The following is a 24492-nucleotide window of genomic DNA, read 5'->3' as shown; positions in this document are numbered from 1 at the left end:
ATTTTTATGCAACAAACAAATCAAAAAAAGAATGAGGCTAAGAAATCCTTCTTTGATATCCTTCCTCACCTCCCAACGCCACTGTTTGGGATGAAAGGCTGTGTCATGAAGACCATAGCAAAACCAAAACATTTACTTTTTTACTGACTGTGAGCAATCATGTCAGAGTCAGGACTGGCATTTCTACACCCTACCATTTTGGAAGCCTGTATAAACATCTATCATGTATCCCTGCCTTCCTCAAAAATAAATTGAATCCAAAAAGGATTATGTACAATAAGAATCATTAAAATAAGGGCAATATAAATAGTTCTTAAAGAACAAATATCTTGGAGACCTCAAGCTCTGCCATAGCTTTGTAGAGACATACTGAAATAAAATTAACTTTCAGAGCTATGATTAAAATTATTAAAAATTTCAAGGATTAGAGATTATATATTTGGGTACCAAAAATTCTCTTTGAGTAGTGATTCACAAAATCATGGAATCACTTTAAAAATAGAAAGCAAAAATTCTTGTTTTCTTGGCTTTAAACATTAGGATTACTCAATATTAGCAAGACCAGTAATTACTACCAGAATATAAAGCATTTACAGCTGAGAGTTATGTGCATTTTAAATGGGAATTAGAACTTTCCATATGCTAATTTGTATAAGCCACCTGTAAATATTTGATGTAAAATATATCACAGTGCTAAGGGTTTTCTCTGTTGTTGTTATTAAAAAAGGTATACTTGATAGATTTATGTGATGATTCTGCAATATATTTAATAGTAAAAATTACCTGAAACACTACCCAGTTTAAAATAATAAAGGAAAAGATGAAAAAACATACTTTATCACAGTGATAGCTTATCTGTCATTGTCTCAGTCTGTTTTGTGCTGCTATGACGGAACACCACAGTCTGAGGAATTTAGAATGAGCAGAAATGTATTGGCTCATGGTTCTGCAGCCTGGAAGCCCAAGACAGAGAGCTGGCTTCTGGCAAAGGCCTTCCTGCTGTGCCATCCGCTGCTGAAGGGAAAAGAGAGGGTGAGAAAGAGCTAAAAGGGGGGCAAACATGTCCTTTTGTAAGGAAACCACTCCCAAGATAAGGAGCTCACTCCCATGATAATAGCACTAATGTATTCATGAGGGCAGAGCCTTCCTGGCCTAATTTCCTTTTAAAGATCTGACCTCTTAAAATTGCTACAATGGCAATTAAATTTCAACATGAATTTGGGAGGAAACACACATTCAAACCATTGCATTCTGCCCCTGGTCTCCCAAAACTCATGTCCTTCTCACATACAAAATGCATTTATTTCATCCCCACATTCCCAAAAGTCTTAAATTGTTCCAGCATCAACTCAAAAGTCCAAAGTCCAAAGTCTCTTTTAAATCAGATATGGGTGAGACGCAAGGCATGATTCATCCTGAGGCAAATTCCCCAACAGCTGTGAGCCTGTGAAATCAAAGCAAGTTACATGTTTCCAAAATACAATGGTAGGATAGGCATAGGATTGACATTCCCATTCCAAAATGGAAAAATAAGCAAGAAAAAAGGGATAGCTGCTCCCAAGTAAGTCCAAAACCTGACAGGATGAACAATATAAAATGTTGAGGCTTCAGAACCATCTTCCTGGGCTCCAGGTTCTGCCTCCTGGACACACTGGGGCAGGGGTTGGGCTCCCAAGGACCTGGGCGGTCGCCGCTGAGGCCCAGCCCACCAAGGCTCCCCCAGCTGGAGCTCAGCGCCTGCAGCTCTCCTCGGCTGACGTTGCGCACTGGTAGCTCTACAGTTCTGGGGTCTTGGTGGCAGCCCTGCTGCTATGGCTCTGCTAGGCATTGCCCTGGGGGGGCTCTCTGCAGTGGCTCCACCTCTGCAGCAAGTCTCTGCCTGGGCCTCTGCATTGTCTGAGACATCTTTTGAAAAGGTCACTACGGCCCCACAGCCTATGCACGCTGTGCATCTACAGAAGTAGCACCAGACTATGAATTCTATAAGTATACAAAGTATGTGTTTTAGATGTTATGCTTACCATTTAGTTTATTGCTTTATTGTGAGGGATTTTGTATACACACATTGAAAACAAATCTGAGAATGTCACTTCAAATATGCATTATGAGCCACTTTATTGGAGTAAATTGAACTGTTTCACAGATTGTGAACTTTTTAACCATGTGTTTAAAATATGCTTTTCAAAGATGTTCCTTACCATTGTATTCATAGCCATAATGTGAGAAGTTTACATATACACATCTAAAAGATGAATGAATCTCAGCATGTTTGTTGAAATCACATTCACTCTTTATTAGAGTGAATTGAACTGCTTGCCATTCTGTAAACTTTGTAAACAAGTGTATATAATGTGCTTTTTAAATATGTTCTTTACCATTGACTTTAATACCTGATTTAATAAGTTTATATATACACATTGAAAACATAAATCTCAGCATGTTACTTGAAAGATGTATTGAGAGCTGTTTTATTATAGTGAATTGAACTGTTTACAAATCTCTGAACTCTATAAACAATGGTATAAAATATGCTTTGTAAAGATGTTACTTACCATTGAGTTTAAAGACTTTGTGTGGGGATTACAAATATACATCAAAGCATAAATCTGCCACCACGGTCTACCGCTGCATGCTCTGAAGCAGCGGCACAGGCTGCACCTGAGCCTGCTCGAACCACAACTGGGGTGGCTGAGGGTGCTGCACGGAATCTGGGGAGCAGAGACTTGAAACAGTGCAGGGAAGCAAATGCTGATATCCCTTGCATCCCCTGGACCACTCTCTAGAGCTTGCCTCAAAGATCTCTGACTCTGAGGTCATTCTCCCATTGTCTTAATAAATATCACCTGGCTTCCTTCTGTCCATGCTAGTTCTTTTATCAAAGCATCTCATGGCTGCACACACCTGCACTGTTCTTTGTATGACCAGGCTGTGAATTTTTATATTCTGTTCCCCTTTCAATTATAAATTTCATCTTTAAATTATTTCCCATCTCTCACATCTTACTGTAAGCAGTTAAAAGAAGCCATGGTGTTCTTTCAATATTTGGCTTACAAATTTCTTCCACAAGATATCCTAGTTCATTCTTTTAAATTCTGCCTCCCACAAAACCCTTCGGTATGAACACAATTCAGCCAAGTTCTTTGTCACTTTACAATAAGTATGGCCTTTATTCTAGTTTCCATTACTTTGTTCTTCATTTCTGTCTGAGATCTCACCAGAATTACCTTTTCTGTTCATATTTTTACCAAGATTCTGATCATAACCACATAAGAAATCACTAAGAAGTTTCAGATTTTCCCCACAGCTCTCTTCTCCTTCTGAGCCCTCCCAAGAATCGCCCTTCAAGCTCCACTTGTGGCAATCAGGCTTTTTCTAGTCTGTTCCTCCAAATTGTTCCAGCCTCTACCCGTGATCCAGATCCAAAGCTACTTACAAATGTTCAGGTACTTTTAGAGAAACACCCACTCTCTGGTACCAATTCTCTGTCTTAGTTTGTTTTCTGCTGTTATAACAGAATACCACAGACTACGTAACTGATAATAAACAGAAATTCATTGGCTCAAAGTGCTGGAGTCTGGCAAATCCAAGATTGGGGCCCAGCATGTTTCAATGACCTCCCTGCTGCATCTTCCCATGGCAGAAGGGCAAAGACAGGGCAAGAGAGAGCAAGAGGAGCTGAATTTGTCTTTTTGCAAAGAACTCAGTCCCACACTCCTACAATAATGGCCTTAATCTTTTCATGAGTGTGGAGCCTTCATGAACTAGTCACCTCTTAAGGGCTCCACCTCTGAATACTGCTACAATGGCAATTAAATGTCAACATGAGTTTCAAACCATAGCAGTCACATAAAAGAAAAATTAATAAGAGGGAGAAGTAGAGCAATGACAATTTCAAAAAAATATTCTTGATTGGTTGATCATATTTTAATACTATAACTTAACACTTTGGCCTTCTAGGAGAAATAAATCTAGTTTTCTCTAAGCATGTTTATTATAGAAATAATAATAAGTTTTTTGAAATTAAGCAACCGCATTAAAGATGAAAACAAAGTTGGGTGTCAAAGACTTTTCATATGTAGAAATCCTACTTGCAGTTAAAATTAAAGCACACTCCACATATCTGAGCATAAGAAATATCCTCTAGGTCAACAAATATATGAAAAAATGTTCAACATCTCTAATCATCAGGGAAATACAAATCAAAACCACAATGAGATATCACTTATCTCTAGTAAGAATGGCCCTTATCAAAAAGTCCCAAAACAATAAATGTTGGTGTGGATGCAGAGAGATAGGAACACTCCTACACTGCTGGTGGGACTGCAAACTACTTCAGCCTCTGTGGAAAGCAATATGGAGATACCTTAAAGCGATACAAGTGGATCTACCATTTGATCCAGCAATCCCATTACTGGGCATCTACCCAAAAGAACAAAAATCACTCTATGAAAAAGATACCTACACTTGAATGTTTACAGCAGCACAATTCACAATTGCAAAAATGTAGAAACAACCCAAGTGCCCATCAATTCATGAGTGGATAATAAAATACCATGGAGTACTATTCACCTTTAAGAAACAATGGTGATATAGCATCTCTTGTATTTTCCTGGCCAGAGCTGGAACCCATTCTACTAAGTGAAGTATCCCAAGAATGGAAAAACAAGCACCACATGTACTCACCAGCAAATTGGTATTAACTGATCAACACCTAAGTGAACATATAGGAATATCATTTATCGGGTGTTGGGCAGGTGGGAGGGGGGAGGAGGGGATGGGTATATACAACCACAATGAGTGAGATGTGCAATGTTCAAGGAACGGACATGCTTGAAGCTCTGACTCAAAAGGGAGGAGGGCGTGGGCAATATATGTATCCTTAACATTTGTACCCCCATAATATGCTGAAATAAAATAAAAAATAAAAACAAACAAATAAAAGAAATATCTTCTAGGATGTTCTCAATGGGAAAAAAATCTTCAAATATCTAATTAGTATTTGTGTTTCAGACATACATAATTGAGAGAAATCTCTGAATAAAATATCAAATTGCAATTCAGTAGCCATGTAACTATACAATAGGACTTTTTGATATTGAGGAATTTATATTTTACACTGAAATTCTGATAGATGAATATCAGGTTTATATACATTGTCAAATGCTAAAAAGTACACTAATATAGAAGTCAGATCTGAGTTATAATAATAATGTCACAGACAATTTGGGGCAACTCATTTAATTAACATTGGAATTTTTTTATCTTTAAAATGAGAGGTTAGATACCATGTTCTAGAAGTTACTGAATCAGTTAAAAGTTTGAATTTGTTTCATAAATTAATAATAATCACAACTATAAATTACCCTCCATAAAATGCCTATTTTGAGTCAAGTAATAAACTAGTCTTTTTGCATGCAATATCTTAAGCCTCACAGCAGTAATGTCTGCATTTCAGAGATCTGGAAACAATGGTTCATGGAGGGTAACTTGCCCAATGTCACACAATTAATAAATGCAGACCTAGAATTCCAGCTAAGCTCTGTCTTCCTGTCTTCATGCCAATTTGATCCCATGTTCTGATTTTTATCCAACTGATAACAGAATATTCAACCATTCAAGATGTATGACAAAGCTTAAAATAATTGTTCAACTATCTACATAACGGCATTTACAAAGCTTTCTATTTGAAATGTAACCATCGGTAATTCAATAAAAACATTTCTATTACTTACAGCTGTTCTAAGGATATGAGTCCTTTAAATGTTTGCTTATCTAGTGCATGAATTTCATTTTGTACAGGTACTTGGAAAACATATAAAGTCCCATTGAATTATAAATTGGTATAAATACCACATATCTCAGATCAGGATGTTTTAAACTGAAATCTGTGGATTTAAGGAGCTTTTGGGGATGTCTGTAGATTCCCTAAAAATATATGGAAACTGTTATTTCATTTAAATGTGCTTAACTGTCTGGTAAGAAAGTTCCAAGTCTCTCCTCAAATTCTCAAATGGATCTTTGGTTCAAAATATTAAGAAACTTAGGGTGATTATGGAGAAATTCTGACTAATGAAGTCATATGTACTGGGTAACAGCTTCTCTAAGAAAACTTTGACTATAAACAATTTTTTAAGATCCCCTTTATGCTACTGAACATATTCACCTTGGAGATATATTTGAAAAGCTGGCAAATATCACCGTAGGATTCATCTTCAGGAAATATGATGAGACCCAAAAACATATTTTGGTCCTTCTGTGGCTGCTATCAAAACTTTATAGGAAAGGATACTGTAAAATGGATTTATAAATATGATGATACAACTAATCTTACCAAAATATTTGATAGAAATAATTTATATGACATATGAGCACTTTCTATGTCATGTTTCTTCAACCAAAGGATGGCAAAACTATTTCATCTCTGTAATCTTTATCAATGTGGTAAAATGAAACCCTGGGCCTCTTGGGGTTTGAGGCAATCAGAATTCCTGAAACTTTTCATCAAATTCCTTTGGAATGTGCATTTTCATATGGTGAGTGCATCGGATTCTAGAATTGCCCGGCTTGTTACAAAAACACCCATTGCAAAGCTCACCCTCAAAGCTATTCAATCCCGCTCTCTTATGGTTGGGCCCAGTAAACGCTACACTTCCCAGGCGATTCTAACACAGCCCATCTGCGGTCCTGACTGACCAAAACCCACAGAAATCACAATTCTCCTTGAAAATGAAGAGACTATTTTTCTAAAACCTATTTAGTGAAGCTGTGAAAGTTCCAAATGACTTTCTCTTCTCCCAGATTAAAACTCCAACAAATTTCTGAGATAGTAGTATACTACTGGTATATTAACCTCGAATCCTGTAAACCTTGCTGTAATCACTTATGAGTTCCAAAAGCTTTTTTTGTTGATTCTTTGGGATTTTCTGGGTAAGTAATCATGTCATCTGCAAACAAAGACAGTTTTGTTTCTTCCTTCCCAATCGATTGCTTCCTTATTTCATGAGCTAAGCCTCCCACTACACTGGTGAATAGAGTGGGGAGAGGGGCATCCAGGCCTTGCTCCCCATCCTGGTGGGAAACCAGTTACGGGTTGAGCGTCCGTAATCCAAAAATATACGTTCTGAAATGATACAAAATCTGAAACTTTTTGAGCACTGACATGATGCCACAGTGTAAAATTCTACACCTGTCCTCTTATGATGGGCCACAGTCAAAATGTAGTCGCACAGCAGTTTATTTAGCATCCTCATGGGAAAAAGGCCTCCTTCTCCTCCTTTAGCTGCAATTCATCTTTTCCTGGAAAAATGTAGGAGGAGACGAAAGCCTGCTGTTGTTCGTTGTTGCCATTGCTCAACAGCCGATGCAGGTGTTCGGTGACGCTACAGGGCTGCTTATGTGTGTTGTGCACATTACTGTTTTGGTGTGTCAATGCTTTGTCACATTGTTTTACTCCTTAAGTTCTTATGTGTGAACGAGTGTAAGGAAATAATTGCTTATCAGAAGCATATAAATTCAAAGTCAGGAATGATGGTGATGCCAAACAACCACAGATTGTCCACATAGGTGGCTGAGATAGTGACACCTTTGCTTTCTGACTGTTCAATGAACACAAACTTTGTTTTGTGCACAAAATTATTAAACATATTGCATAAAATTACCTTAAGCCTATATGTATCAGGCATACATGAAATTTAAATAAATTTCAAGTTTAGACTTGGATTCCATCCTCAAGATATCTCATTATGTGTATGCAAATATTCCAAAATTAAAAAATAAAAATAAAAAATTCAAAACACTTCTAGTCCTAAGCATTTTGGACAAAGGACACTCAGCCTGTAGTTTCTCTCCATGAAGCATAATGCTTGCCATAGGGCTTTTCTTGTGTAGATGTTCTTTATCAAGTTGAGAAATTCCCCTCTTTTCCTAGTTTGCTCAGTTTCTTTTTTTAAGTCATAAATGAGTGTTAGATTTTATCAAATGCTTTTTATGCATCTACTGCTATAATCACATGACTTTTCTTCTTTAGCCTGTTGATGTGATGGTTACCTTAATTGATTTTCTTTCAAATGTCGAACCGCCCTTGCATACCTGGGATAAATGCCACTTGGTTGGGGTGCGTAATTCTTTTTATACTTTGTTGGATTTGATTAGCTATTATTTTTTCAGATTCTTGCATTCATATTCATGAGAGATATTGGTCCATAGTTGTCATTTCCTGTAATATCTTTGTTTGGCTTTGGTATTAGGATAATGTTGGCCTCAGAATAAATTAGGAAGTATTTCCTCTACTTCTATTTTTCTGGAAATTAGAAACTATAGAGAATTAATATCTTTTAAAAAAACGTTTGGTAAAATTCACCAGTGAAATCATCTGGGTCTGGTGCTTTTTGTTAGGAAGGTTATCAATTATTGATTCAATTTGTTTAACAGATATAAATCTATTCAGATTATCTATTTCTTCTTTTATGAGTTTGGTAGATTGTATCTTTCAAGAAATTGGTCCATTTCATCTAAGTTATCAATTTGTTGGCTTACAGCTGTTAATAATATTCTTTTATTGTTCTTTTAATGTGTATAGTTCACTAAGGATGGCCACATTTTATTTGTAATATTAGTAATTTGTGTTTTCTCTCATTTCTGTCTGTTTTTCTCTACTTTACCAGCCTGGTTGGAAGTATATCAACTTTATTAATCCTGTCAAAGAACCAGTTTTTCTTTTGTCAAATTTCTATATTGTTTCCTATTTTCACTTTCACTGATTTCTGCTCTATTTTTTATTATTCCTTTCTCCGACTTGTTTAGGTTTATATTGCTCTTTTTTCTCTTGTGTCCTAAAATCAGAAGCCTACATTATTGATTATATATCTTTCTTCTTTTCTAGCACATGCATCCAACACTATAAATATCCCTCTAAGAATTGCTTTCAAAGCACCCCACAAATTTTAAGCTGTATTTTTACTTTTATTCAGTTCCAAATATTTTTTAATTTCTCTTGGTACTTCTTTGATCTATGTGCTATTTGTAAGTATGTTGTTTAATCTACAAATATTTTGGGATTTTGTAGCTATCTTTCAGTTATTGACTTCTAGTACAATTCCACTGTGGTTTAAGAACCTACTTTGTATCCTTTGTATTCTTTCAAATTTGTTGACATGTGTTATAGCCTATAATATGGTCTACCTTGGTGAATGTTTTATGTGAGTTTGAGAAGAATGTGTATTCTGCTGTTGTTGGGTGGAGAATTCTGTAAATGTCAATTACATTGAGTTATTGATGGTGCTGTTCAGTTCAACTATATCCTTACTAGTTTTCTGTCTGCAGGATCTGTCAATTATTGATAGAGTCCTGTTGAAGTCTTAAAGTGCAATGGTGAACTCACATATTTCTTCTGCAGTTCTGTCAGCTTTTGTCTCACGTATTTTGATGCTCTACTGTTAGGTGCACACAAATTAAGGATTGCTATGTTTTCTTGGAGAATGGACCTCTTTATCATGATGTAATGCTTCTTTTTAACCCTAGTAACTTTTTGTGTTCTGAAGTCTTCTTTATTTGAAATTAATACAGCTACTCCAGTTTTCTTTACATTTATGTTAGCATGATACATGTTTCTCCATCCTTTTAATCTACCTGTATTTTATATTTAAAGTGGGTTTGTTTTAGACAACATATAGTTGGCTCTTTTCTTTTTTTAATCCACTTTGTCAATCTCTATCTTTTCATTAGTATATCTATACCATTCACATATAAATATTTATTAATATGACTGGATTGATATTTACTATATTTGAAATTGTTTTCTATTCATTGTACTTACTATTCATCTTTTTTATCTTCCTTTTTTTCTGCCTTCTCTGAGTTTAATTGAACATTTCACAAGATTTGGTTTTCTCTTCTTTTTTAGCATAGAAATTATCCTTCTTTTAAAAATTTTATTAGTGGTTGGCCTAGGGCTTGCAGTATACATTCACAACTAATCTAGGTTTATTTTCAAGTAACACCGTACCATTTCATGGGTAGTCCTGGTACGTCATAACAGATTACAGCCATCCCCCAGTATCCATGGCACATTGTTCCAGGATCTCCTGAGGATACCAAAATCTGTGGGTGCTCAAGGCCTTGACATAATGTGGCACAGTAATTGCATGTATCCTATGCACATTTCCTGTATGCTTTAAATCGCCTCTAGGTTATTTATAATATCGAATACAGTGTCAACGCTATATAAATAGTTGTTATACTGTATTTCAGAGAATAATGATGATAAAAATGTACTTGTTTAGTAAAGATGCAACTATTTTTCCAACTGTTTTTGATGTGTGATGTGTTGAATTCACAAATGCAAGCCCTGGGGACACAAAGGGCCAGCTGTATTTCCAATCCCCCCTTTCTATCCCTTCCAACAATGCTTTCAGCTGTTTTACTTGTCTATAGCTACCAAATTTATTGTATCTACTATTATTTTGAACAAACTTTTATGTGTTGTGTCAATTAAGAGTAATAAAAACAAAAGCTCATATTTTACTTTCATGTAATCCTCTAATGCTCTACATCTCTATATGTAAATCTGAGCTTATGACCTATATCATTTCCCTTCTCTCTGAAGGACTGTTTGAACATTTCTTGCAAGTGACAAATTCCCTCAATTTTTGCTTGTATGAGAAAGTCATTACTTTTTCTTCCTTTTTGAAGGATAATCCTTCTGAACATAGAATTCTAGACTAGTGGGGTTTTTTTCTTTTAACATTTTAAATGCTTCACTCTTCTAGATCACATGCTTTCTGAGAAGTCCAATGTATTTGTACCATTTCTTTATACATAGGTAAGGAGTATTTTACCTCTGGCTTTTAAGATTTATTTCTTTTCCTTGGCTTTCTGCAATTTGAGTATGATATTTCTGCATGTAGGCTGTTTGGTATTTATCCTACTTGGTGTTCTCTGAACTTTCTGGATCTGTGTTTCCTGTCTATCATCATTTTTAGAAAATTCTCAGCTATTATTACTTCAAATGTTTGTTCTGCTTCTTTCTCCTTTTCTTCTCCTTCTGATATTTTTTATTACATGCACATAAGGCCTCTTGTTATTATTCTATAATTCTTGGGTATTTTGTGCCATTTGCATTTCAGTTTAGGAGGTTTCTGTTGATACATTGTCAAGATCACAGATTCTTTCCTCAGCCATATCCAGTTAACTGGTGAGCCCATCGAAGGTATTCTTTATTTCTGTTACATTGTTTTTTATTTATGGCATTCACTTTTGATTCTTTTTTAGAGTTTCAATTTCTCTGCTTACATATCTACCTGTTCTGGCATGTTGTTCACTTTTCCCATTACACCCCTCATCATATTGATTATAGCTGTTTCAAATTCCTGCATGATAATTCCAAAATCTCTGCACAATCTGAGTTTAGTTCTGATACCTGCTTTATCTCCTCAGACTGTCGTTTTTCTTGCTTCTAATATGCCTTGCAATTTTTTGTTGAAAGATAGACATGCTATGTCATGTAACAGGAACCCAAGTTAATAATTTTTTAGTAATGAAGGGTGGTTTGTCACAATTTCAGCAACTTATTTTCATATGGTTCAGTAAAAATATATTATATGTAAAAATATAAGAAGTAAATGTGAGAATTTCTAAATAATTTTGATTCAGTAGTGGTTTTATAGGTGTTTACTTTTCTGCATGTTTACAAACTTTGAATTAAAATTTAAGGGGAAAATATAAAAAGATTAGGATGCTAATAATTTATGCACACATTTTTCATCCTTTCAAAAATTTTATGATGAATGTACAAAGCCATACAATTTTATCAGCAAACACGACAATTGTATGTGTCTCTATGAAAGCAAATAAACGTTTTCTTTATTTAAAAGCAATATTTAGCAAATTATATTTAGCAATATAATTTATTCCTTCATGAAAGATTAGGGATTTCTTCCAAGATGTGACATGGTATCTATAAGTAAAATTAAGCATTTGGGACTACTGAATTATATTATTGTTTTTATTATCATATTCATTAATCATAATTTTTCAAACCACTAACATATTTTAAACATTTTAAAACCAAGATGATCCTATTAAAGGAAAAAGCGTAAGTTTAAAATCAAATTAATACTCCAGCAAGTTTGATATCTAATTTAATTCTGTAAAGCCATGTTTCAGTCCAATAATAAATTGGAGATACATGCCCATGAAATCCTTTCAAAGTGCCTGGGTTGATTCAGTTTCACCAAAAAAGAGTTAGGATGTGTTCCCAGTAAGCACCGCATCTAGGTTCTTACAGAGCACAGCGCACGCGTCAGCGCCCGCCCAGCAGGGCCGCAGAGACGCCCCTGGCGCAGGCCTCCGGGCTGCTTTCTTTTTCTTCCCCGCATGTCAGGGGTACACAGGCTCGGGCCTGCCCGGGCAGAGCGCCCAGCGTGCCCATCCCCCGCGCGCGCCGCCGTGCCGTGCCTGCCCCGCCTGCCCCGCCCGCGGACGCGAGCCGACTGCAGTGCGCGGGCCTGTTTCCTACTTGCCGGTTCGAGCCGGCCTCAAGGGCACGGCCGGTGAGACACCGGGGACGTTGCAGGACTTCTCATACATTAAAGAAGTTGCATCTGTCTTCCTCGTGAGCCGTCAGAAGAAATCCACCCCCTCCCCTGGGCAGGGCAGTCGAGTCTGGCAGAGGAGTTTTGCTCACGAGGGGGGGAAACGCGCCACCGCCCAGGCGGAGGGACGGGGGGGGGGGGGCGCGGCGGGGGGGAGGGGGAGGGGCGGCGGGGGGAGGGAGGAGGAGGGGCGGGGGAGTGATGGCGGGGCGGCAGGGGGAGGGACGGCAGGGGGGAGGGACGGCGGGCGGAGGGGGGGAGTGACGGCGGGCGGGGGGGGGAGTGACGGGGGGGAGTGACGGCGGGGCAGGGGGAGGGACGGCGGGGGGGAGGGGGAGGGGCGGGGGAGGGAGGGGGAGGGGCGGCGGGGGGGACGGCGGGGCTGGGGGGGAGGGAAGGCGGGGGAGGCGGGGCGGGGGAGGGAAGGGGGAGGGAAGGCGGGGGGGGGAGGGAAGGCGGGAGGGAGGGACGGCGGGGGGAGGGGGAGGGGCGGGGGAGGGAGGGGGAGGGGCGGCGGGGGGGACGGCGGGGCTGGGGGGGAGGGAAGGCGGGGGGGGGGGGAGGGAAGGCGGGGGGGGGGGAGGGAAGGCGGGGGAGGCGGGGCGGGGGACGGAAGGGGGAGGGAAGGCGGGGGGGGGAGGGAAGGCGGGGGGGGGGGGAGGGACGGCGGGGGGGGCGGTGAGGGACGGGGGGAGGGACGGCGGGGCGGGCGGGGGGGGGGAGAGACAGCGGGGAGGGACGGCGGGGGGGGGGAGGGACGGCGGGGCGCGGGCGCGAGGCAGGCCGGCGCGTGGAACCCTCTGCGCCACCCAGGGCTGGGTCAGCGCCGCTTCTGCGGAGTTTGTGCCTGCCCGAGCAGTGTGATTGCTTAGCTTCTGTTTGTTTTGGTTTGGTCTATTGCAACCAAGAGAATCTAAACTGATACTATGTTTTTAAATAAGAAAAGAAATGAAGCAAAAAAGAGAAAAAGAAAAACCACCAATTTTTCTGCTATTATTGCCTTATCATCCTTCTCATCTCTGAATTCTTCCCAATAATGTCTTCAGCAATATGAAATCCCACTAAACTGGAGGCCCTTTTATTTTTTAAAGCTACCACCAAGAGAAGCTATGTGCTGTCCCTTTACCCACTACTTATATATGTTTATCTACTTACAATAGTGTATACTTATACTATAACATGACATTGTACTCATTAGGTAATTCTAATATTCAAGCTAGAATTCATAAGAGTCAAGGAAGTAGTTAAAAATGCATAAAATTGTAAATTAGAAATGCATATGAAATTTATACTCATAATTCAATAAATTCAAAATATATCAGTTACAACTAAAACAAATGATACATATGCAATAGTCTTGAAGTGGACAAAGTTTTTCCTGAAGTCATTTCGATTCTTATTTGGGAGGCAAACTAAATTTTCTCTTATATCCTAAAACTGTGTTCTACATTATTTCAGACTGTAATGATTCATTACTTTCCAAAGATCCTAAACAGTAATAGAAAAATGACAATTAAAACTTATTCACCACTTATCTCACTCCTTTTTTCTTTCTGAAAATTTTTCAGATAACTTAAGCCAATGACAGTGATATTGTTTTTATTAACATGTGTTAAATATTCCAGAAATATTTTCACTTAAGATTAGAGTGTGGTCTTCCAATAACAAATTTATTTTAGTCTACAACAATCAAAGCCAAGAACTTAAATCATCACTTTTGATTGAACATTTATTCATTTTGGAAATGAGGTACTAGATTAGTGCCAGAGTAAAGCTCCAAGAATGCAGTCATCAACTGAGAAACACCTTCACAGAATAAAAAAAAAAAAAAAAAAATTTAGGGGGGGAGCAGAAGGCGGGCTCCCAATCCGGTTCCATCCGGTTCCCCCACCGCCCCCGCCGCGGGTCTCAGCAGCTCGGGCGGCGGGAGCCACGGCAGCGGCCAGACAGCCCAGCTCCGCGAAGGCTCCCGGCGCGCCGCGGCCCGCAGGCACCCGGCACGCGCCCTCCCCGCCGCCAAGATGCCCAAGAGGAAGGTCAGCTCGGCCGAAGGCGCGGTGAAGGAGGAGCCCAAGAGGAGATCCGCGCGGCTGTCAGCGAAACCTGCTCCTGCGAAGGTGGAGGCGAAGCCCAAAAAGGCAGCAGCAAAGGATAAATCTTCAGACAAAAAAGTGCAACCAAAAGGGAAAAGGGGAGCAAAGGGAAAACAGGCCGAAGTGGCTAACCAAGAAACTAAAGAAGATTTACCTGCAGAGAATGGAGAAACTAAAACTGAGGAGAGTCCAGCCTCTGATGAAGCAGGAGAGAAAGAAGTCAAGTCTGATTAATATCATATACCATGTCTTATTAGTGGTCCCTGTCTCCCTTCTTGTACAATCCAGAGGAATATTTTTATCAACTATTTTGTAAATGCAAGTTTTTTAGTAGCTCTAGAAACATTTTTAAGAAGGAGGGAATCCCACCTCATCCCATTTTTTAAGTGTAAATGATTTTTTTTAAGAGGTGAAATCATTTGCTGGTTGTTTATTTTTTGGTACAACCAGAAAATAGTGTGGGATATTGAATTATGGGAGGCTTTGACTGTCTTGGGTGTCAGCTTAACATTCCATAGATGGGGGTTAGTTTTTATATCCTATAATATAAAGCATACTAAATGGCAATATGGAGTCCCAGGCCTGCATTTAATGTCTTGAACATTTTAAATTACTTCTATTCCCATGTTTTTTAGTAGACTTGTTTCCTAAAGAAAACCACTCCTTGATCATGGCTGTCTCTGTCAGAATTGCATATATTCTGTAACATCTTTGGTCGTGGTAGTCCTGTTTTTCTAATAACTTTGTTAATGTGCTGTGAAAGATTGAAAATTTGAGTATGTAGTATATATGATAATAAATTGTGAATTGGTGGGACTTATGTAACAGCTTATCAACATTTGAAGATACTGGTACTTGATACCCTCTTAAGGAAAATTTGTCTCCAAATTTTAAGCTGGAAAGTCACTGGAATAACTTTTAAAAAGAATGAAAACAAATGGCTTCTTAGATTTTCGGTACGTATGTTAAGAATTGTGTACAATTTGAAATGTCTGTACTGATCCTCAACCAATAAAATCTCAATTACAAAAGAATGTTTTGAAAAAAAAATTAGATAACAGTTATGTATGGAAAATCAATAAATTGATAAAAATGTATGCTGACATGATTCTTTAAATATTTAATTATCAAACTATGTACACCACTGACAATGCCATATTTCATAGACATTGTTCTCAATTGTAAAAATAGGCTTAAGTTAAAACAATATTTAAGCCTTCAAAAATATCTTTTACATGATCTATAAGATTCCTTCTAAGGGCAAAGTTTCTGGAATTTTGAGTTAGAGAACATATTTTTAGAACATTCTTCTCAAATGATAATCTAAACTTTGCTTAAATAATTTAAGGTTGTCAACTAAAAGAAGTGTTGGGCTCAAAATTACAAGACAGAAATGTGAATCTGGACTCAGCTATGTTACTCCCAGAAAACTAAACTTATAAAGATATATTTCCTTTATTGGTGCAGTTGGGATATTAATATATCATGTCATAAGACTATTGTGAAAATTCAATGAGATACTTTTAGAAATCTTTTGTAAGACACCATACAAATGTAATGTATTGAAAAATATCAGTACAGTGTTTGGCAGATGGATGATGATGAAGAAATGTGTTGAATAAGTGAATGAATACAGATGGTCCCCAACTTATGATGGTTTGACTTTATGATGGTGCAAGAGCTATATGGAGTCAGTAGGCTCTCAACTTACCATGGGGTTCTACCTGGATAAACCAATCATCAATTGAAAATATTCTAAGTCAAAAGTTCATTTTTGACTTACAATGTTTTCAACTTATGATGGGCTTATTGGATTATAACCCCATCAGAAGTCAAGGAACATCTGATTGTAAACTAATAAAAGTAATCAATGAGTAAATGATTGCATAAAAGCAAATTTTTCAATTATACTTCTATTATATACCAACAAGAATTGAAAGCAGGGCTTTAACAGATGCATGCACATTAGTGTTCATAGCAGCATAATTCATAATAGTCAAAACATAGAAATAACCAGAATGTCCAACTGACAGATGAATAGATTAAAAATGTGGTACATCCATACAATGGGATGTTATTCAGCCTTAAAAAGGAATGAAATTCTAATACATGCCCTAACATAGATGAACCTTGAGAACATCGTGCTAAGTGGAATAAGCCAGACACAAAAGTGCGAATACTGAATGACTCCACGAGGCACCTGGAGCAGGCACATTCATAGCGACAGAGAGCGAACAGGGTTGCTGGGGCTGCGGGAAGGGAGGACTGGGAAGTTACTGTCTAGTGAGCGCTGTTTCTGCTGGAGTTGATGAGAAGTTTTGGAAATGGATGGCGGTGATGGTGCCATACTGAGAATGTACTTAATGGGACTGAACAGTGTACTTAAAACAGTTAAAATGGTACATTTTATGTAATATATATTTTACCACATTTTCAAAAGATATTTATCACATACTGGAGAGTTATGATTACTAGCTATTTCTTTTTGTTAGTAAAAATAACATACTGAAAAGTGTTTGTAAAGATTTCTGCCTCGGGGAAGGTGAAGCAGAAGTCTTTTCTCATATTTCTCCTGCTAAATTCAACTGAAAATCCCGGGCATTACGCGTAAGACAAATACGAGAAGCTCTGCAAGGTAGAGGAAAGCAAATCTGCTAGGAAGGTCAAAGCCCAAGGAATGACACGTGGTGATTTTCTGGGTTTTCTTTCTGCTCATTTATTCCAGGCTTGAAGGTGAACAAGCCAAAGCCTAGGAAGTGTCAGTGAGTACAGATGACAAAAAGCCCAAAGAAATGAAGGAAGGGAGAAGTCTAGCAAGACAGAAAGCTTTTAGAAAATAATAAGTTTATTCCAGAAAAACACCAGAGAAGCAATGGTGGCTCAGCCCCACCCATACCAGCACTCGCGGAGCGGGAGTCCCAGACCCTCACGCTTGCGAGGCCGCCGCGAGGCACCCAGCACCCGCAGAGTGGTGCCAGAGAAGGCAAAGGAGGGAGCTGGAACTTTCTTTCCCAAATGGTGATAATAATGAAACCCACCCCTGGTAGCAGCAAAGACCACAGAGAAAGCCTCGAGTTCCGCCTCAAACCAGCAGCAAAGACCTGCTCCTGCGGCTCCCCACTGGGGTGCTGTCGGAGGATAACCGGTGAGCAGTCAGCATTTTAACCCCTATGAAGCAGAATGAGCCCCCCCCCCCACTGCATGGCATCAGTGCCGTTCATGTGGGGAGCAATAATAAAGCATCTGCACCCCTGCCAGCAAGCGAAGGCTCAGCGGAGGCTGCTGGATGGCCGGCAGTCCCAGCTCCAACTGGAAGCACCAGAGTCCCACCAGCACGTGACAACGGTGGAGGCCGAGCGGGAAACCTGGACTTTGCTCCCACCTGACCGGGTGAGGCAGCCTCCCCTCGTTGCACAGAGCAGTGTCAGAGGAAGTTGGCTAAAACAGAAGATCCAGAGTCTCATAACATAACACTCAACATGTCTGGGTTTCAACCAAAAGTCATTCACCATAACAAGAACCAGCAGTATCTCACAATAAATTTTACAAAGGCAAGAAATAAGTGTTGCTATGGACTGAATTGTATACTTCCCCCCAAAAATATTACATGTCAAAGTCTTAACCCCCAGCACCTAAGAATATGACTATTTGAAGATAAGACCTTTAAAGATGAAATTTAGGTAAAATAGGGTCACATCGGTGGGCCTTAATTCATAAAATTAATGTCCTTGTAAGAAGAGGAGGTTAAGATACTGACACAGAGGAAAGATTATGTACAGACAAAGACAGACAACAGCCATCTGCAGGCCAAAGAGAGGGCCCTTAGGAGACACCAACTTTGCCAACACCTTGATCTTAGACTTCTAGCCTCCAGAAGTGTGAGAAAACAAACTTCTCTTGTAAGCCCTGCAGCCTGTAGGCTTTTGTTATGGCAACCCAAACTCTAAAAAAATGAACAGCCTCAGGGACTCGTGGGGCTATAAAAAAATATCTATAATCCGTTTTATCAGAGTTCTAGAAAGAGAAGAGGAAAAGGATGAGGCTAAAATGTCTTTAAAGAAATGTTGGCTGAAAACTTCCAGTTTTAGCAAAAGAGACTAACCTACAGATTCAAGGAGATGAATAAACCCTAAACAGGATAAACCCAAAGAAATCTAAACCAAGATACTTCTTAGTCAAATTTCAGAAAACTAAAGAGAAAGAAAAAAAAAATCTTGAAAGTAGCGAGAGAGGAAAGAGAGTTTGCTTACAGGAGGAATCATAGGAATAACAGCAGGTTTCTCATCAGAAGCCACAGAAGCAAAAGGAACTGGAACATTTATCAAGTGCTTAAAGGAAAGATTTGTCAACTCAGAATTTTATATATGGCTAAAATATTCACCAGGAATAAAGGACAAATCAGTATATTCTCAGATGAAAAGAAATTAAAAGCATTTGTCAACAGCAGATCTATTCTAAAGGAAAGGTTAAAGGAAGTTCTCTAAACAGAAAGAAAATGATGGAAGAGAGAGGGAGGGAAAATGGCGGAGTAAAGGTACCCCCCCCCCCAGGACTCCTGCTCCCAGAGAAGGAGACACAGATCTTGGTCTACACGCCAGTGGGTCTCCCCACTACAAGGACAGCATCGAGAATCCGCAGAGGTTCAGCGAGGGACTCTCTCAGAAAAGGAAAAACAAGGTGATCAGGAGATAAGATCACGTTCTCTGGAGAGTGCAAAGCAAACAATAGGGCACAGAGTGTGGGAGGGCGCCGGCCCGCCGAGCCAGGGGGTGGAGTGGGATCAGACCCACAGGAGAGCTCCTTGCTGCCCCATCGATCTCCACACCCACCCAGCCATGGACCTGTCTGAAACTGGTGCGAAATCGGGGCAGGAGAGGAGGGTGCTGGAGAGTGCCGTCATTGGAGGAAAACACCATGAACTCCCCAGAGCCCCGAGCTAGGATGGCTCCAAGACGGGAGGAAACTGGCTGAGCTGACAGGGGAGGCAGTTAGATGTCTTGCCTCCGGTAACGAGCGGGGCCAGCCCTACAGAGCTGGTCACTAAGTCGGGGACTCTAAGCTGGAGCTGCCTCGGGTGGATAAGACTGCACAGGGCGGGTCAGTAAGAGCCAGGGCTGTGGCTGAACAGGTGGGTGGGCAGGCGGCATAGAGGAGGGTACGGGGCTTCCTGATGACCCAGACCCCCAACCTGGCACCTGCCACCTCCTAAACAGTCGCCCCCAGTGCTGGTGCCCTGTGAGTGGGCAAGTGGTCACCATTGAGGGGCTCCACAGCCCAGCCATCATAGGGTGCGGTGGGAAAGCCCCCTTCCCCACCCAGCCTAAAGACTCTCCTGGAAAATTCTACCCTTACAGAATCTACGATTGGCTCCCCAGGCCTGGCTCGATCAATGAACTGCTGAGAGAACTAGCGCAAATGGGAGCCACAGCCACTGGGTCGCAGGGGTGCAGGGCAGACTGGGGAGCTACTTCCTCCCCCTAGCCCGCCTCTCTCCTGCCGAAAGTGGTAGGCTCCACCCCTGGAGGTGGGGTGAGACAAGAAAACCCACTCTCCCCAGATCTAGGGAGAACCCACTAGGCCTGTGTAGTGCATAAGCACGCAGTATAAAAGACTTGGCTTCCCAGAACAGCTTAGGCCACCCAGTTGAACAAAAAACTGGGGCTGGATCTCCTCCCCGGTCAGGGGTAGGCTCCACAAGCAACCCCTCTCATCAAGGGAAACTTCCAAGTGTGGTGGAAGAGCTCCCCCAGTGGCTGATCAAGAAACTACAGAAGAGAGGCTGCCTGAGCTCCAGCAATTGATTCAGATGGGGAGGGCCCAGCATAAAATTTCTGGAAATTCAAAAAAATCAAACCAAAAATGCTCCCCCTAGGCAATACACCAGCTCTCAAGAAATGGAGACTGAACAAACTCAAAACACTAAAATGACAGAAGAAGAATTCCAAAATTGGATTGTAAGAAAGTTCAGTGATATGCAAGAAAAAAATGGATAAGCAACACAAGGAAACAACAAAGAAAATACAAGAATTGGAACAAAGATCCACTAAGCAAATCAAGATCTTGAAGAAGGACTCCAGTATCCTAGAAATGAAGAATCTATTCAGGGAAATACAAAACAAGGTGGAAAGCCTCAAAAATAGGGTAGACCAAACAGAAGAAAGCATCTCAGAGATTGAAGACAACACCTTCAAGTCAAATAAGTTAATCACAGAGTTAGAGCAGAAAAAAACAGAGACACGAGAAAAGCTTAAAAGAATTGTGGGATTATACGAAGAAAAATAACCTGCGAGTCCACTGGATTCTGGAGAAGGAGGAAGAAAAATCCCAAAGGTTGGATAAGCTATTTGAAGAAATAATTGAGGAAAATTTCCCAGGTCTAACCAGTAACGTACAATTAGAAATACACGAGGCCAAAAGGACTCCTGGGAGACACAATGCAAACAGGAAAACAACACGGCATGTAGTCATCAGACTGACCAAAATAACAACAAAAGAGCCCCTCCTACAAGCTGTAAGGTGAAAGAAGCAAGTTACATACAAAGGAAAAGAGATCTGAATAATGTTGATTTCTCAACTAAAACAATACAAGCAAGGAGAGACCGGGGCCCCATTCTCACTCTTTTGAAACAAAATAACACCCAGCCTAGAATCATGTACTCTGCAAAAATAAGCTTATATATAAGGAGAAATTAAGACATTCTCAGACAAGCAAAGTGTCAGGAAATTCACCAAGACAAGACCAGTCCTACAAGAAGTACTCAAAACAGTGTTACACACAGAACAGCATAATAAAAACTCATGAATATAAAAACAACCAAAACCTAAAGATTAAAGGCCAGATAATACAATGGCTCAAGAGAGAAATCAAAGCAATAACATCCAACCCAACAGAATGAACAGTAATCTGGCTCACCTATCAGTTCTCTCAATAAATATGAATGGCGTAAACTCCCCACTCAGGAGACATAGGCTGGCTGAATGGATAAGAAAATACAGGCCAAGTATATGCTGTCTTCAGGAAACACATCTAACTTGCAAGGATGCATATAGACTAAAAGTAAAGCGGTAGAGATCAGTATTCCAAGCAAGTGGAAGCCAAGAGAAAGCTGGCATGGCAGTTCTAATCTCAGATGATTTAGTTTTTAAACCAACAAAAGTAGTGAAAATCAAAGATGGTCATTATATAATGGTGAAGAGCACAGTTCAACAAGAAGAGATAACAATCTTAAATATATATACACCCAACATAGATGCACCCAGATTCATAAAGCAAACCTTAGTGGATCTAAGCAAATTCATTAACAGCAACCCCATAATAACCAGAGATTACAATACCCCACTGACTGCACAGGACTGATCCTCCAAACAGAAAATTAATAAAGAAATAATGGACTTAAACCAAACTCTAGAACAATTGGCTCTGACTGACATTTACAGGACATTCTACCCCAAATCCACTGGATTATATGTTCTCCTCATCAGCTCATGGGAGATTCTTTAAGATTGACCATATCCTAGGACATAAAGTAAGCCTCAAGAAATTTTAAAAAATAGAAATAATACCATGTATCTTCTCAGATCACAGTGGAATAAATGTAGAAATCAACCCTAACAGAAACTCACATTTCTACACAAAAATGTGGAAATTAAACAACCTCCTACCAAATGATTACTTCATAAATGAAGAAATCAAGATGGAAATAAAAAAATTCTTTGAACAAAATGAAATGGAGAGACAGTTATAAAATCCTCTGGGACACAGCTAAAGTAGTACTGAGAAGAAAGTGTATTTCCATAAATGCCTATAACCAAAAGTCAAACGATCACAAACAGACAAACTAATGAAATGATTCGAAGAGCTGGAAAAAGAAGAACAGACCAACCCCAAACCCACCAGAAGAAGCAAAATTAACAAGATCAACTCAGAACTAAATTAAATTGACAACAGGGAAGCTATATGGGAGATTAATAAAACAAAAAGTTGGTTCTTTGAAAAAATAAACAAAATTGACATGTCTTTGACTGGGCTAATGAAGAGCAGAAAAGAGAAATCTCTAATAAGCTCCATTAGGAACAAAAAAGGAGATACCACAACTGATCCCAAGGAGATACAAGATATAATTTATGAATACTACAAAAACCTTTAGGCACACAAACTGGAAAATGTGGAGAAAATGGACAAATTGCTAGAAACACGCAGCTTCTCTAGGCTCAACCAGGAAGAAATAGAATTCCTGAACAGACCAATATCAAGAGCCAAAATAGAAACAGCAATTAAAAATCTCCCTAAAAAGAGAAGTCCCGGTCCAGATGGTTTCACATCCGAATTTTACCACACTTACAAAGAAGAACTAGTGCCTATTCTGCAGAAATTATTCCACAACATTGAGAAGAATGGAAACCTCCCTGACACCTTTTATGAAGCTAATATTACTCTGATACCAAAACCAGGAAAGGATGCAACAAAAAAAGAAAACCACAGACCAATATCCCTTATGAATATAGATGCAAAAATTTTCAACAAAATCCTAGCTAACTGAATCCAGATGCTTATCAAAAAAATAAACCATCACGACCAAGTGGGCATTATCCCAGGGATGCGGGGATGGTTCAACATATGTAAATCTATAAATGTAATTCACCACATAAACAGAAGCAAAAACAAAGACCACATGATTCTTTCAATAGATGCAGAAAAAGCTTTTGACAAAATGCAACACCCTTTCATGATATGAACACTTACGAAAATAGGCATAGAAGGGACATACCTAAAAATGATGCAAGCCATATATGACAGACCCATAGCTAACATCATAATAAATGGGGAAAAATTTAAAGCATTCCCACTTAGAACTGGAACTGGACAAGGCTGCCCACTATCTCCACTTCTATTCAACATAGTGCTAGAAGTCCTGGCTACAGCAATCAGATATGAAAGTGGAATTAAAGGTATCCAAATTGGGGCAGAAGAGATAAAACTTTCACTGTTTGCTGATGATATGATATTAAATCTAGAAAACCCCAAATATTCAACCAACAAACTCCTGGAACTGATAAATGAATTTAGTAAAGTCTCAGGATACAAAATCAATACACAGAAATCAGAGGCATTCATATATGCCAATAACAATCAAACTGAGAACCAAATCAAAGGCTCAATTCCCTTCACAATAGCAACAAAGAAATTAAAGTACCTAGGAATATACTTAACCAAGGAGGTAAAAGACCTCTACAGGGAGAACTATGAAACACTGAGGAAGGAAATAGCAGAGGATGTAAACAGATGGAAATCCATACCATGCTCGTGGATCGGCATACTCAATATCATCAAAATGTCTATACTACCCAAACTGATCTACAGATTCAATGCAATACCTATTAAAATCCCACCATCATTCTTCTATAAAAAATAATTTTATCCTTCGTTTGGAACCAGAGAAGATCCCGCATATCAAAAGCAACTCTAGGCAATAAAAACAAAATGGGAGGCATTAATATGCCAGATATCAAACTATACTACAAAGCTCTAGTAATTAAATCAATATGGTATTGGCACAAAAATAGGAATATTGACCAGTGGAACAGATCTGAGAATCCTGATATAAAACCATCCTCATATAGCCATCTAATCTTTGATAAAGTAGACAAAATCATACACTGGGGAAAAGAATCTTTATTCAATAAATGGTGCTGGAAAAACTGGATAGCCACTTGTAGAAGGCTGAAGCAGGATCCACACCTTTCACCTTCACAAAAATCAACTCATGCTGGATAACAGACTCAAACCTAAGGTATGAAACTATTAGAAT

At 39.4% G+C, this 24492-nt stretch overlaps 2 protein-coding genes across 2 annotated transcripts in view; one reads left to right on the top strand and one right to left on the bottom strand.

Moving 5' to 3' along the window:
- Positions 1-24492, bottom strand: part of PXDNL (peroxidasin like) — a 267746-nt gene that overhangs the window by 220810 nt on the left and 22444 nt on the right. Inside the window, 2 exon segments of the mRNA XM_076005349.1 lie at positions 5733-5793; positions 8855-8865. Of these exon segments, the coding sequence (XP_075861464.1) occupies positions 5733-5793; positions 8855-8865 (72 nt within the window).
- Positions 14437-15499, top strand: LOC142871957 (non-histone chromosomal protein HMG-14). The gene has a single exon (XM_076005313.1). It carries the CDS (start codon positions 14612-14614, stop codon positions 14915-14917), a length of 306 nt encoding a protein of 101 aa, XP_075861428.1. The 5' UTR covers positions 14437-14611; the 3' UTR covers positions 14918-15499.

This window comes from Microcebus murinus, chromosome 7 (genome assembly GCF_040939455.1).
Source record: "Microcebus murinus isolate Inina chromosome 7, M.murinus_Inina_mat1.0, whole genome shotgun sequence".
Classification (NCBI taxonomy): Eukaryota; Metazoa; Chordata; class Mammalia; order Primates; family Cheirogaleidae; genus Microcebus; species Microcebus murinus.
Note: the sequence above shows the minus strand (reverse complement) of the source record. Positions and strands in the feature narration are given on the sequence as shown.